A 16,166-nucleotide genomic window follows, 5' to 3' on the forward strand; every position below is an offset into this window, starting at 1 on the left:
CAATTTACATCCCCACCAAAGAGTTCCTCTTTCCCCACACCATCCTCAGCATTTGCTGTCGCCTCTCCTGACTGGCGTGACATGGAGTGTCAAAGTGGTTTTGACTTGCATTGCCCTTCTGAATATAGATGTTGAACACTTTTCAAAATGTTTACTGGCCATTTGTGTTTCTTCTAGCAACCCTGCTCAGATCGTCAGCCCATTTCTGATTGTCTGCTTGGGTTTGCTGTTTAATTTTTGAATCTTACATATTCCAGATCTTAAGCCTTGTCTAAAGCATGATGGCAAAGGTTTTCCATTCTATAGACTGTCTCTTCACCCTGATGAAAATTTTATTTGCTATACAGAAGCCTTTTAATTGCATGCTACTCATTTGCCAATTTGGGGGGTAAGTCCCTTTAAGTTGGGGTTCTACACAAAGTTCTTGCTTATAACAATATCCTAACATATTTTTCCCGGTTTCTGTTAGCAGTCCCAGTGACTCATTCTTTGATATATTTGATCCACTCTGAATTAATTTTTGTGCAGAAGAGATGTAGTTCTAACCTCATTCTTCAGAGGGTGGTCATCAAGTCTCGACAGAATGATTTGTTGAATGGGCTCCTTTTCTCAGTGTGTGTGTTTGACAACTTTGTCAAAAGTTAGGTGTCTAGGGCTATGTAGATTTATTTATGGGTCCTTTATTATGCTCCATTGGTCTACATGTCCACGTCTATACAGCACCATACTATCTTTGTCACTATGGCTCTATAGTAGAATTTTAAGTCGGATATTGTAATGCCAGTATTCTTTTTCCTAGGATCACTTTGGCTGTCTTTTGTGTTCCTGTCTAAATTTTAAGGGTTTTTTTTTTTTTTTTTTTTTCCTAATTCTGTAAAGAATGTTGTTGAAACTTTAGTGGAAAATAGCACTATAGAGACTTTAATGTATACACTGAACTTGCCCTCTACACCCCAATGTGATTTCAACACTTGAAAGAAGGTCAGGCACTCAGAGCCTTAACACTCCCCCCGCCCCCCGCCCCAGTGACTGTCATCAACCAAAACTGGTGAGTCCCTGCTTAGCCAACACTCAGTTAATAAAAACACATATAGGTCAGGCTCAGGCAAGACGGATGTTCACTGGAAACCTCCAATAGCTCGTAAGCACACACTTCCTGAGAACCTAATGCACTGATGCATGAGAGAGTGTTAGGGGGATAGTGGGGTGTACATTGTGTGTAGATAAGCCCATGGGGGGAACAGATGCTGCTGAGTGCTGTGGGGGCAGTGGGGGGGGGGGGAGATAATATGCCACATGAGCTAGGGCAGGCAGGGGAGGAAGTTGTAACCGGGAAATAATAGTCCTCCCTTGTCACAAAGCTGTGAGCAGCCCATTTAAAGTGCTTTAGCCATTTATCCTAACTTCTCAAAAACTGCTAGCTGATAAATGCTAATATTATGACTCAATGAATGTAATGTGTTTAACACACAGCATCAGCCTCTGACTCTGTGGGGTGATTAATGATCCAGACTGATCTATTATTGCACTGAGCACAAACCCTCGATATACCAGATCTCTACTGCTGTGGTTATTGGGTAAAATTACCTTCTTGTATGTCAACACCCAGCCCCACTCCTGCATCATAAGCCCCCAGACCTGAAGACTGTTTGGTGCTTATTATAATACCCCCAAAACAGAGGCTTGCATAGACTCAGGCGCCCACTCAATGTCAACTGACAGGTGGAACAAGAAACACACATTGCCTGCACTACCAGGCAAGCATGGACCACCAACTTGTGCATCCTAATCTCTGACAGTTTGCCTAAGATACAACTCCTGGCCCCTGCTGACCTTATCTCCCACTACCTTGTCCTGCACAGATGTCAGCTGGTAACAGGCACAGCAGGGTCCCTGTGAAGCTCATGATTCTGTTTCTTCCGTCAATTCCTCATTGCCTTGGCAGCAACAATGTATCTTATTAATCCAAGAATCTTTAATGCCTGGCAAGAGGCCTGGTGCATGATGGGTACTTAACTAGCATGTGGGTCAAAGATGAGAGCCTTTTGCCAGACAAATATCCTTCTGTTTTAGATGTGCATATGCAAGTATGTAAGGATGAAGTGGCATGGCTCCAGGGATTTGCTGGGTGCTGGGCACTCTTCTGCTGTTTTCTCTAGTCCCTGTATGTTTCATAATAACATATCAACTGAAAACCTGAAAGCCGACCTAACACCCACACAAACACCTCCACAGTACATTCCTGGATGTGACATATCTTCCAGAAACTTCCTGGAATCTACAGTGGTGACAACATCTTGCACCCATAAGGAGAGTGGTGAATGAGACACATCCCTGCCACGTTTCCATTTGGTCAAAGGGAATAGGACCCAACCACTACAACAGAAGAGAATTTTAGGAGGGTTAAGAGTCCATGTCATGACTAAGCCAGCCATACCTTCAAAAAGCCCCAATTCTCCTTCATCTCAACCAGAGCTCTTTCTCATGTAAGAAATCACTGACTATCACTTGGTTATTTTTCCAAATGGGTAATGGTCCAGTTACTACCACGGGCTCACATGAGTGAGACCCTGGGGGGCAGGACTTGCTCAGTAGTGAGCCCTGTGCACATGGTGCCTCCTCTGTGGCCCTGAGTCCTCCTCTAAAACACTGGAGCTTTCGTAAAGACAGATTTGCAGTATTTGACTCATGACAAAACTCTCTGTGATCCTGTCATGGAAGTTCAACAATTCAGGATTTGACAGCTGCCATTCAGCAAATCAATTCCGAGGCTCTTTCAGAAAAGTTCCTCCACAACATTTACTCTCTCGCTCAGGGAAAGGCTGAGCAAAAAGCAAGATGGAGAAATCTTCTCACACAGCAGCACAAATAAGATTAAGATAGAAGATGTGGTTCCGTAAGCCAGCAAATACACAGAGCACAAAAGCTCAGAGCACATGAGCTGGGTCGAGCCTCTACAGCCAGCCAGTGAGAACGCTCAGCTCACAAACAAGACAGAAGCCACTTCTGAACCTGAGAGATCTGACAGCCTAGCCTTTATTCACAAGTACAGGGTTTTGGTAGATTTCCATTTAATTCTCTGAGAAATGTTTGAAGTGGAGATGGGGCTTAGAGTGGTTTTTATTGTCTAGAAATGCAGCCAGCTGACATTTACCATTTTAACTCTATTGGTCCTCACTTCTTTCATGAAACAATGGTAAATGTCCCCTCCCAAAACAAAAGTCCAAGTGAAAAGGACAGAATCACCTGAAGCTTTCAAAATAAATATGTTCCGCTCTCCAGACTTGCAAACAACAAGGAACAAATACAATAACTGACCACAGCACTGTGATGTCTGCTTGCTGGGTCCAGCCCTTCATCACTGGTATTCACAGGGACACCCCACCCCCCAGCAGGATACAAAAGACAAAGGGACTGGCAGGATGCTGGAGAGGTAGCATTGAGCAATCAGAGGAAGTGCTAGAGGAGGAAGGGCTGGCATTCGGGAGACAGAAAAACAAAGGAATTCCATCTAGGTGGAAGCAACATTGGAATTCTTGAACAAAACAGCATCCAGCTGTAGGGTGCCCAGGAGCCCAGGAAGGTAAGGACAAAGGTGTGCATGCATGGGAAAAGGAAGAGCTATCGAAGACCTCAGACTGGCGTGTTCTCAGATAGGCCCTGTATAGAAAGACACTTAAGACAACTAACTCTAAGTGTGGCTTTGCTCAAAGCCCAAGTGATTTTAGCCTGAATCAATAGCCTGAAGCCAGCACAGAGTAAAGTTCAAAGATGCCAAGGGAAATAACAGACCAGCCATTCCAGTCTCACCTGAAGTCCCCTGAAAGCACAGCAGATGAAGGCCTTGCTCATGGGGCATGTCTCAGTGTCTTAAAATCACCTTCCCACCCTAAAGTGATCATCTGGTACTTCGAAAACTCTCCTTCCTCTTTCCAGGTTCTACACTTAACACATCGAACCCCTCCAGTGTGCAGCAAAGTCAGCCTAGACACTCAGCTCCCTCTTTTCTCTCCTGCCAGTACCCCTAAGTCTCTGATTGCCCAGACACCTCTGCTCTCATCTCCAATCAACAGCATCAAGCCCACAGGAGGCCACACCAGTAATGGACTTCTGCGCAGCTGGACACTGGCCTTAACGGCTCTCGATGCTCAGTCCATTTTCTTATGCCACTTTCATGCCATCCTGGGAAAAGGTCAGACAACTTCACCTAACACTGACAGCATCCTAAGCACCGTCCTCAGCACCCTACAGGGAGACTCCAACCCTCCCATAAGACAGTGTCCTAAGCACCGTCCTCAGCACCCTACAGGGAGACTCCAACCCTCCCATAAGACAGTGTCCCCAAGATCCAGACACACAGACAGCATGAGGTAACTTGGTCAAACTTATACTGCAGGTAACGGCATCCTGGGCTTCCATCCCTTCATATGTGTGATGCTCACAGTATCTCCCACTGTTGGAAACAGGTTAGTCACATCAAAACTATGTTTAGTAACTATCGGAAACTGGTTAGTCACATCAAAGTATTTCCAAAAGGCCACTGCCTGCCTTGATGTGAGTCAGACAGGGGCCCCGAGCATGTGCAGCCACAGGCATGAGGCCTAGCAAGGCTGGATGTGGGCCAGACTCGCCCAGGCCTGAAGTGGGCAAAAGCCAGGCAAGCACAGCCCAGAGGCCCTGCACAGACCATCACTCTGCGGGCAGCTGCTCTAAATCCCACAGAAAGAACAGGAAATAGCACTTCAATGTGAACAGCTCCTTTTCTGTAATATCCAAAAAGGGCAATTTTTTTTAACAAATAATAAAAAAAAAAAATCCCTGATTGCCATACTTAGCATAAAGCTACAGTAACTAAGGCAGTGTGGTTCTGGCAAATGGACAAACGAAACAATTGACAGAACGAAAAAGAGAATGCAGAAATACACCCACGTAAGTACAGTCAACACAGATCTGACAAAGGAGTACAGAGGCCCAGCAGAGCAAAGATGGGCCTCCCAGAAGACCTGCCAGTGACATGGGATGGCCACCAACTGAGCATTAAATCACAATGCTAACTGTGGACTTCACAAATAGTATACCAAAATGGACCTCCAACAGAACAAAAACCTCTCTAGAAGGTTCTACATGTTTACAGAACCTCTTTGGGTTCTATGAAACTTTCCCCTACAAGGTGATAAGTGAAAAATGTGGGTGGCATTTGGTATAGGGATGGAAGTTTAGATGCAGCTCCAAAGTCACTGTCCATGAGAAAAAGGGCTGTCGGAGTAGATGCCTGCATTGATGTGAGTCAGAAAGGTGCCCCGAGCTAAAAACTGCTGTTTTCCAGATAAGCTACCAAGAGCATGAGAAAGCAAGATGCATGCTGGAAGAAAATATTTGTCAAAGACATCACCAAAGGACTGTTCTGCATATGATGGAAGCAGAGAGCTTTTTAAATGGGATCACCAGAGGAGACATTCCGGCTGCATAGGAAGAAATGCTCAATATACTTGCTAGACAACTGTAAGTTAAAGCAAGATTCCACCACACACCTTAGTCCAGAACACTAATGGTACCAAATGCTGACCAGGACACCAAGCAGTAGTAACTGTCAGCCACTGCCTTTGGGAGTGAAAAATGGGACAGCTGCTTGGGAAAACAGTTCATCAGTGACTTACAAAACTGCACAAACATGTACCACTGACATAGCCACTGTGCTCTTCTTGGACACTGACCTGGCAGGTGAAACCCTGTATCCACACAGAATCTTCACACTGGCTGCTTATGGCTGCTCTATTCATGAGAGTCCACCTCTTAGGCAACCAGGATACATGAGGTGAGTACATACATGCCTGATACCTACCGTACTGCAGGAAGGAAAGGTGTGGAGGCCTTGAGAGGATGTGTGGCTGAGGGGCCTGGGGCAGATAGCATGCAGGAGACTTTCAGGAGAAACAACTACTTTATGTGACTTGGTAATGACGGGTCCGTGTCACCAAACACTGGTCAAAACCCACAGACTATGAGTGACTCTGACATGAGCTGTGGACTTGGGGGAAGGACAGGCTATACTGGGTCATCATTTGTAGCAGATGAGGCCTGCTAGCTGGTGGGGGGAAGCTGTGCCTCTGTGGAGGAAGGGGGATCCCAGAATTCTGCACTGCATGATCAATTTTTCTGTGGGTCTGAAACTGCTTTTAAAAATAATGAGGCTTTTTTTTAAAGGTTTACTTCTTTTTATGTATGAAAGCGTTTGTCTGCATCTACGGATGTGCACCGTATGTGTGCCTGGTGCCTGTAGAGGCTAGAGGGACTGTAGGATCCCTTGGAACCGGAGTTACAGATGGCTGGGGGCCATCATGTAGATGCTAAATAAACCGAATTTATTTGGTCTTCTGCAAGAGCAGCAAGTGCTTTTAACTACTGAGACATTTCGTCAGCCTCATGTCTAATTTTTTTTTAATAAAACAAAATCATACAGAGGAATGTGAATTGATGGAAAATAAAGTCTTGTGTGGTCTGTATTTGTTTAAGAGGGACAGGAACAGGGCCAATGGGATGGCTTAGGGTGGGAGGAAGCCTGCTGCCAGGCCTGATGACTTATGCTTATCCCTGGGACCCATAGAGTGGGAGGAGAGAACTGACTCCTGCAAGCGACCTCTGACCTCCACATGCAAGCTGTGGCAAGTACACACACGCACGCTCGCGGGTACACACGCTCGCGCGCGCGCACACACACACACACACACACACACAAAACTAAATACATAATTATAATGTCTTTAATTAAGAAGACTCACTTTCAGAGCTGCTACTAGTGAAGGAGACATAAAAATAACCCACCCTTCCACTATAAAACTGCATACTAAACCATGGCAGGGGGCTCCAGGCAGCAGGAACCATTCCAGGCCACTTTGGTGTTACCATCCAGCAACTAGCTACACCTCTGCAAAGGCTCCAAGTCAACCTGAAAATAGGACTGGGTAGCTGGTGCTAGTGTTGGAGGCATGTTGAGGCTGATCAGGCAATGTCCCAGTCTGCCATCTGCAGTCCTACTGCGAGGAGTACCAGAGTGTGCAGAGGACGGTGGTTCCTTCACAGGCTTTCTTCTCTATATTTCTCCTCCAAAGAAGGGGAACTACTCTAAGCAGGCTGCCAAGATAACTACAAAGAGGCCAGGAATTCAGGAATGGCTTGACCTAGTCACTGATCCCTGGACTCTGGGTGCTCCATCTGTGCATGCCTGTGCTCCCCAGAGAACCATACTGGCCCTTTACTGCCTCACCGGCTTTCAGTTCGTTCCCACATAAGCCTCTTAAAAACATACCAGGCAGAAGGACCACGGCCTGGCTCACTTAGACTCCAAATTCTTCATCACACTCAGTCTGACCTTGGCCCCCAAAAGTCCTACAATTCCTTCCTCACTCACCATCACCCACTCCCTTCCTTCTCTTTCTGCTCCTCCCACCCCCCACTGACCAATGCCCTGACCCAGGCCCAGCCTGCACCTAAGACTTCCTCTTTTCTTTCTCCACAGCCACCAGGGCTCCTGCAGGATCAATACAAAGCAGGAGCTTCCCCATCTTCCCAGTGTTAAAGGGACTCTCAAACACCTCCCCACCCCCTCCTGCCATTGATGTATTGTCCTTGCTCATGGAACAAGGGAGGGGAGCCTCTGGCATGACACCCGCCATCTTCTGAGTGCTAGAGAGCCAACTGGAGTGAAGGAGGGCAGCAGAGGGCAGATGGGAGATGACTGTGCAGCGCCCAGGGCAGCCTGCAATCTTCACTCCATTTGCAAATTTTAAGCAGCTGGTGTCCCCAAGTTCCATGTGGCTTTCTGCCTAGAAAGTACTCATGGTCTCAGCAGTGCTCTAGGACCTAAGTGAGGGCCTATGGTGACAGCTACAGCAGTACTACATACAGGGAGCCACAGAGACCAGAACAGCTTCTAGGGGCGCATCCCACGAGGCTCCTGTGTTAGAACGAGAGATCAGCTCCAACACCCGGGTCGGTGGCACCTCAGGCTAGTGCTCACTCCCCCTAAGGGGTGCCAATCATCCAACAGGAGCTCAACAAACCTCAGATCTAACCCATCACTGGAGGGGAGGGAGGAAGGAAGTTACAGAAAAGAAGGCAGGTAACAGAACAGATGGAAACTTTTACTAAAAAACCATATTAGTTCAGACAATTACATGTGTTCTAGAAGACAGCCTGGCTGAAGGAATCCAGATGTGACTGAGGGCTGACAGGCACTCGGAGCACCCATGTGTCCATTCCAACTCCCAGCACAATGTCCAGCACAGTGAGCACTGCAGGGCCATTGTGGGCTCCGCATGATCGTTCTGCCTGCTCTCTGCTGCCTCCTCCAGCTCTTCTAGCATATGAAGAGAATAGACATCATTCTAGAGGCTTCCTCTGTTTCATCAGCAAGAGCCATGAAATCTCTGCAGAGTGTAAGCCCTTCTGGAAAGAGTCCCAGATTCTCCTCTTGACCACTTGCACACAATCCTAACAGCTAAAAAGAAAAGCAAGGGACAGGAACCATCAAGATGGCTCGGCAGGCAAAGCATTTGCCTCAAAGCCTGACGACCTAAATACTATCTCTGAAACCATGTGGCAGGAGAGACACAATTCCTACAACTTGCCCTCTGACCTCGGTATGTACATACACCACAGTACTCACATGCACATAATAAATAAATGTGTTAAAAGAATGTATTTTTAAAGTCAAGGACAAAATCTACTTCAAAGAGTCACCACACAACAGTGTGTTGTTGGGTTGAGGATTGAGAGTTCCAGGCCACCCTAAGCTAGTGAGTTCAAGGCTAGCCTGAGTTGCATCATGAGACCTTGTCTCAGAAAAGTTAAAGTCAATGAAAGACACTGTCTAGAGTGAATCACAGTCACTGATAGTACTGAACACAGACAAATGCCAAGGTCTGTGTTTAATGTTTTTAAAAATAACACTCAACAGGGGTGCAGGATGGAGGAGATATAGCTAACAAGGTCACAGGAGAGACAAGATCTTCTGTGAGCCTAACATAAAAGGACACCAGCAGGTCACATAAAGGGAAAGCAGCCCAGTAGACCCCAGCCTATCTACCTCACGCACATAACTACATGGAGGCAAGATGATGTCTTCTCTGAAGATGAATTCCAGGGGGCTTTGCAGGAACTGAGGTGAGGGGGGAGGAGTAACACCTCCCTTCATAAGCCTGCTACATACCTGAGTATGGGTGTCCCACCTGGCTGCCAAGTGACCACTCACCCAGGCCAGACTCTCCTCAGCAGGCCATGGCCCTACCCTCTTTCCATCTCCTTACCAATCTGAAAAGCCCCTTGTCCTGTTGGGCCACAGCTTCTTTCCTCATCCAGCCCTGGAACCCTGTTTACCTCCTAGGCAGCACCTTCTCCCCTCAGCAATAAAGACACCTTGCCACCACCTTGAAGTACTGTACTGGGACAATGATCAATGGAACCACATCTGCACCAGGACTGCCTAATGATACAGACCTCCTGCCCTGATTCTTCCTCCATTTAAACCTAAATGGAGCCCATCTCCATTTACAAGAACTTGGGGCCACTGGGCCCTTGATCTGCTCCTTCTCATAAGGTGACCACAATGAATAAAACTCTTGCCTGTGCTTGCCTCAAAGATAAGGTTGTCTTCTCAAAATTATTAGCTCTCAGTATGTGCTCTGCCAAGGGTTTTGGTCAAGTGCAGCAAGTTTCCAAGGGGAGGAGTGGGATTGTGATTGAGAGTGGGAGCACTGGGATCTGTCTGCATCCTAGTGGGATAACAGCACAGAGGATGACTCAGTTCTCTCTTATTGAAAGCCCACACCAACTCTAGCTCTGGGTCCCCATCTAAAGCTGTAACCAAGAGAAGGAAATTGTCTCTGATAAATTAGACTGTGGCCAAATTGAGCACTGAATTTGTCTATAGTTATTAGCCTTACAGCTATAATTTAATATTACTACTACAGAATCAGAATCTGCCACAAATGCATAGCTATGTGTATATACATATATCCAAGTATATTTATTTTGGAAAGGCACATTGATTTTTTGCTAACCTAACAAAACTTCATAAGATAAGTAAAAACATTCACAACTTAAAGCATTATGCTGGTGACAGACCACGCTGATGGCTTCAAAGGCAATTTCTGACCTCCACTAACAAAGATACAAAACAAGGGCCACAAGGTGGGCTCCAGGATGTCATGTCAAGACACCGCTGTTACGAGTGGCTGTGTGAGGCAGGGCTTGGCCACTTTTGAGCCACAGGTGCCCGCCACAGTCTGCAACACTCAGCAGCTGCTCAAATGCACAAGCTGAAAGGAAAGAAAGCAACCTCCACCCCAGCCCCAGGTCAGCTTGGGTACCTTTGTTGAAGTCCTTGGGGTCTAGTGACAGACTGTAGCCAGGCAGTGTCTCCAAAAGGAGCTTGTAACAGGCCCTCCAGCCAGGTTCTGCAATGCTTGGGGCCACACACTGCATGGCGGCCACTCGCTTGAAGAATGCTGACTTGCGGTGGAAGCCAATCAGCTCGTAGAGCTCAGACAGGATGCTGTAGCGCTGGATTTTCTCTTCTTCAGAAAGCTGAAGCATAAAGAGAAAGCAAGAAGCTTTTGAAGAAACGTCCAAAGGGAAAACAAGAAACACATCTGGAACCTCTTTCCATAAAGGAGAAGAGAGAAGGCCATCGTAACAACAATCCTAGGCTCTAGGACCTCTGTGAGCACCCCAAGACACCCACACGTGACCAGTGGCTTTAAGCACATCCAGCCTTTTGCTAAGACAGCCCAGATTCTCAGGCACAGGGAGGTTACCACACAACACATTCGACATCATTCATGAGCAGGAACAAGATTGCATCATGACAGGAGGATTGGGGAATGGACTTTGTTCAACTTCTCAGAGCATGACATGTGGAGCCACATGACTAGAAGATGACAATACCACCTAACTTATGTTTGAGACTTTCTGGCTTATAGCATGTTTCCTTCCTCCAAGGCCTAGTAGACCCTCACAATGGTGATTGGCAATAACAACTCTGGTGGGTAAGCACCCAGTCTGTGCCCACAAACCATGGGCTTTATTTAATCAGCTTGCATTCCAGAACTAGACCCACTCTCTTACAGATAAAGTCTTATAGAGCAGTTTCCTCCAAGATTGAAACATTCCATCCTGCAGGAAAGCTTTAGGGTAGAAAGAAGATAAACAACTCAAACAGTTTCAGGAAGTCCCTGAAACTGTCTAGATTCACTAGGTACCTCAAAGCCAGACTAAACAATAAAGCTACTAAGAGTCACCTTAGACAAGACAATTTGCAAAGAAGATTCAACCAGCCCAGCTGCCTGGAAGAGGTTTAAACCAACTAAGTCACTTGGAAAGGACTCTCCAACTTGCTGAGCTGCCTGCAGGCTGTGCAGGTGCTCCAGGTTCTAAGCTTTTGTGAGCTGTTACCCATGTTGGGTGGGCTTTGGTGATGCAGCTGGTTTTGAGTCATTTCTGCTCCTGTAAGTAACCCCAGTAAAACTCATTGGTTCACCAAGTTAGACCCTAGTGGTTATCTGTACTCTGGTCTTGATAGTTCCTTATCGGGAATGAGTACCTTTGTGTTTAGTGTCGCCCCCGAAAAAGTTCTATCACACCACGCAAGGATGCCTGAAGCTCTGAGAGGCACTGAGATGCCCCAGAAGTCTCCCAGCCAGGAAGATCCAATGGCAGGCCAGGGCTCTGCCACTCATGCGTTCCCTACCTCACTGCTACTTTGAGGAGAAAAGCTATCATAATCCACACAGCCCTCTTGGTGAGTGGCTCACTCCCTCTAGCCACGTCCCTAGCAATAGGTTTCTAGATATCTTTGTGCTAACAAAGCCATATGAGAAAGCCCTGCACACTGGCCTGCTTCAACAACTCCTCCTGATGCCTCAGACCTGCCTGGACCCTTACTACATGAATCCAGAAGGTGTAACAAGAGGTTTCTATAAGGTTTCCTCTGTCTTCCACAAGCCATCCACACCCCTCACCACACTAGGATTCCTGGATCACAGCTCAGAGGCATCCCCCTGCAACAGACTGAATATCTGTGGTCCTCAACCCTCTGAGAGATGGTCAGATCAGAAGTCCTTATGAATGGGACTAGGACCCTTATATATGAGGCCTGCCATGGGAGACAAGGGAGACCTGTGCACTGGCAACAGCCTTCACCAGAGCCCAGAGCCCAGAGCCCAGAGCCCAGAGCCCAGAGCCCAGAGCCCAGAGCCCAGAGCCCAGAGCCCAGAGCCCAGAGCCCAGAGCCCAGTGTTGCTGGCCTTAGAAAATAAGCATGTGCTGTTCAGAAGCCCCAGCTCTACAGTATTTGCGCATCAGCCTGATGGACCTGAGACAGCCATATGTGAACTGCTCAGGAGCCCTGCAGTACACAAGACACAGCCCAGATGCCTCACAGTCAGGTTTTTGTGGCATTCCCGACTACACCCATCCAGAGAAAGCAAGGCCATCCCCATGTTTCTTTACTTGCAGGCACCTATTACGCCCATGGGGAGGCCACAAGGAATGCAGGAATCGAGGGTCCCTCGCTTGGGGCCTGTGCACTGACAGATGCTCAGCTTAGAACCCATGGGGAACATTCCAGTAAATAGGAAGGCAGAGAAACAGAATCAGTACTGCACATGTGGTGAATATTTCAGACAAGCGTCTGCAAGTGCTGGGCAAATACAGAGGCTCTGGGGTACAGGGCTCCCCAGCTCTCACAGCTCCTGGAAGCTATCCTGATGGTGTGTTCTCACATATAACCTCTAGCCCCAGTGTCGGTTCTCTCCTGCACTGTTCACACTGAGCCTCTTCCCCCTGCCCTGGGGCAGCCAGACTCTTCCAGAGTGGTGACACCAGTTCTCGCTCACAGGGATGACATGCAAGGACCCTGCCACCTCATGCACTCACAGATGTCTGATGCTACAGGTACATGTGGCTTTTGCCATCCTGCTAGAGTTTCTTTGCAGTTCCCTGATAAGCAGGCGCTGAGCGCCCTTTCCTATGATTACTGGCCACACTTGTATCTTCTTTTGTGAAGTATTTGTTCAAAGCTTCTGGCAGTTTTTTAAATTAGGTCATTCGTCTTACTATGGAACTAGGAACTGGGCTCATTCTTCAAATTCCAAACCTGAGTCTTTTAGTCATCCATGTTTGGAGAATATTTTCTCCCGATCTGATGCCATTTTTTTTCCTAAGAGAATCTTCTGATAAGCAGAGGCAATTGTGTGACAGAGGTCACATGATCAATTCCTTATCTCTTAGTTCCCTGTGCCCTTGGTCTAAGAAACCTTAGATCTCAACAACATACTGAATGCTCCCACGAGTGTTTTGATCGCGTCTATGATATGTGGACACTCAAACCTGCACAGGACACAGCCTTGCTTCAGAAGGACTCCTGTGTGTTAGTGTCAGCCATGGCAGGGGACAAGGAGAATGGTAAAAGAGGCAAACATGTTGAGTACCTCCATCACGGACTGGGAGACCCCTAGCCCCTCACCTGACATCCTGCATCCTGAATATGACAACAGATGCTAGTGATGGTGGTCTCAGCTGGGGCCCTTGTGGCCAAATACAGGTGACAGGAAATTGGGGGCCCAAACCTTGGCCACCATAGTCCATGGTTCCCGTGGGACCTATCACAGATGGAAGGCTGGAACAGCCTTGCAATCTAGCCTCCTCTTTTTCCTGCCGTGTAAGTGTAACATGGCAGCAAATGGTGAGCCTTCCCTACAGATGGAACTGAAATTATTTCAGACCCCAGAAAAGCTCCCCATGGAGACAGCCTGGGCACAACTGTTTTCCAGCACCGTGCTGCTGACAGGGAAGCTTCCAGTTGACACAAGTCCTAAAAGCCTGGGGACAAAGCTGTGCGGGCTAACGTGGACAGCAACCGCTTGAGGATCTGAGGGAGTGCAAAATGGTCCCAGGCAAAGTCTTAAGATGCAATCAAATCCCAAAATTCATTTCTGAACCCCCAACCTGCAAGAGTGAGGGTGAGGTATTAATCAGCACATCCTTGTCCTGATTTTTCAGCAGGCTGAGTAGTCACAACCTCTGAGTCCAGGGCCCAGATGTTTATGCAAATTTCAAGCAGAAGCATCTCGAAGACACTCAAGATGAGAGGGCCTTAGTCATGAGGGGTCATTTTGGTATCAGTTCACTACTCTAGTTCCAACTACAAAGTAGGCTGAGACCCGCTTCGTTCTAACATCAGAAGGAAAGTGGTGGCATTGTTGGAACATTCTGGCAGGGCAGGGCAGAGGGCAGCACAGTACAGTTAGCAAGTCTGTGCCATGGTCCATTGAATCACCAGCTTTGCCATTTTGCCTCTCTGAGAAAAAGAGCACAGTCTAGTGTTTTGGTGGCTGGGAAAGCTAAATGAAGTAATGTGGACACTTCGAAACGTCCTACAGTTCTTAGAAGGTGTTCAAAACAACGGAACATATGACTGTCACTGAAGACATCTGAGGGGTGTGTGTGTGTGTGTGTGTGTGTGTGTGTGTGTGTGTGTGTGTACATGAATACAGGTGCCCATGGAGGCCAGAAGAAAGCATAAGATCCTCTGGAATTGGAATTACAGGTGGCCATAACCCACCAGATATGGTTGCTGGGAACTGACCTCTCACCCTATGCAAAAGCAGCAGGTGCTCCTAACATCTACGAAATCTCTCCAGCCCCTGTGGACAGACTTTTAAAATCACAGGTTATAACTAAATCAGTCAGCCAGGAATGCCTTCAAAACTGCCTTGGCAACCACAAGAATTCACAGAGCTCTAAAGACCAAAGCATCATGGGAAGGAGCTTTGGGACACAGCTAGTCTAGACACTCTCCAGTATACAAGACACAGACACATTATGTTTTCTATATAATATCTACAGCTATCATACAAAAAGATTATATATTCAAATCTACACATAATTTCCACTTAGCCTGACATAGCGGCGCACACATGTAGGCCCAGCAAGGTACTTGAAGGACAGAAGAGTCACTTGAGTCCCACAGTAGGAGATCAACGAGGGCAGCATGAAGTGATGCCTACCTAAAAACACTTCATTTAGTGTAGACAATTAAGTTTTCTTTATATACATTTAAAAAAAAAAAAGCTAAAAGAGCTAAAAACCAACCACTTTTCAAACTCTGCCTGCTTTATAAAGAATTCGTCACTGGACTGAAATCTTTATGAATTTTGGTTTTGTTTTTTTTTTAAGCTACAGCTCTAAATAGAACAATTGAAACAACATCAAAAATTAGGGAAAGTGGTGAATTCAGAAAATGGAAAGACAATCTACCATCTAACATAATGACGTCAACTGGAAATTCCTAAAACACATCATCTGACCCAGACAATGAGATGAAACAGGAAGTGAACACACAAAATACAAACAAGCAAAACAAAACCAGAAACTAAAAAGGAAACTGAAATTGTAGCGGTGAGTCACGGACAGCGGTTACTAAGTGTTTCTCTTGGGCTGAGAATGCCACTCGCTCCGGCTGCCTCAGTGGCTCCAGGGCTCATGGGTGGAGCTCTTTGCCTGCTATGTGTGAATCCTAGGGTTCAATCCCCAGTACTGGGAAGAGGGGAGCGGGGGAGGGGAAAGGGAAGAAAAGGTGTAGATGGAAGAGAAAAAAAGGAGGAAAGGCAAGAGGGATGAGGAGAAGAGAAGAAAAAGAATAGGGGGATGTTATCAGCTCTGTAGTACAGACACTCTATATTCCTAGAATGAAAGGCAATATTGTTTATTTTGCTTTCTTAGGGAGGTAGGGAAGGCTGAGAAAGGGCCTTGCTATGTCACCTAGGCTAGTCTAGAACTCACTATATAAACAGAGTGGCCCTAAACTCTCCACCCTCCTCCAACATCTTGCAGAGTGCTGTGCTCATGGGTGCATACCACTATGATGGTTACTGTGGCTAAACTCCCCAGATTCAGCTACAGAGGCAATGAAGCAAATCCTTGCTCCCTTCTTTGAAAAAATTAACGGGCTTATCTTAAACTTCATATGGAAATGCAAGAGACCCAGAATAGCCAGGAAAAAAAAAATCTTGAAAAAGATAAGTTTCCAACACTAAAATTTACCATAAAAGGTCAAGCATGGTAAATGTGCTTATAATCCCAGCTCTTGGGAGGCTGGAGCAGAAGGC

At 46.8% G+C, this 16,166-nt stretch overlaps 1 protein-coding gene across 3 annotated transcripts in view; it reads right to left on the reverse strand.

Annotated features, from left to right (window-relative positions):
* Nucleotides 1-16,166, reverse strand: part of Trappc9 (trafficking protein particle complex subunit 9) — a 458,815-nt gene that overhangs the window by 404,130 nt on the left and 38,519 nt on the right. For all 3 annotated transcript variants that reach the window (XM_076911449.1, XM_076911450.1, XM_076911451.1), the window contains one exon: nt 10,368-10,584. In XM_076911449.1, the coding sequence (XP_076767564.1) occupies nt 10,368-10,584 (217 nt within the window). The remainder of the gene's footprint in view (nt 1-10,367; nt 10,585-16,166) is intronic.

Source organism: Arvicanthis niloticus, chromosome 13 (assembly GCF_011762505.2).
Source record: "Arvicanthis niloticus isolate mArvNil1 chromosome 13, mArvNil1.pat.X, whole genome shotgun sequence".
Taxonomy (NCBI): Eukaryota; Metazoa; Chordata; class Mammalia; order Rodentia; family Muridae; genus Arvicanthis; species Arvicanthis niloticus.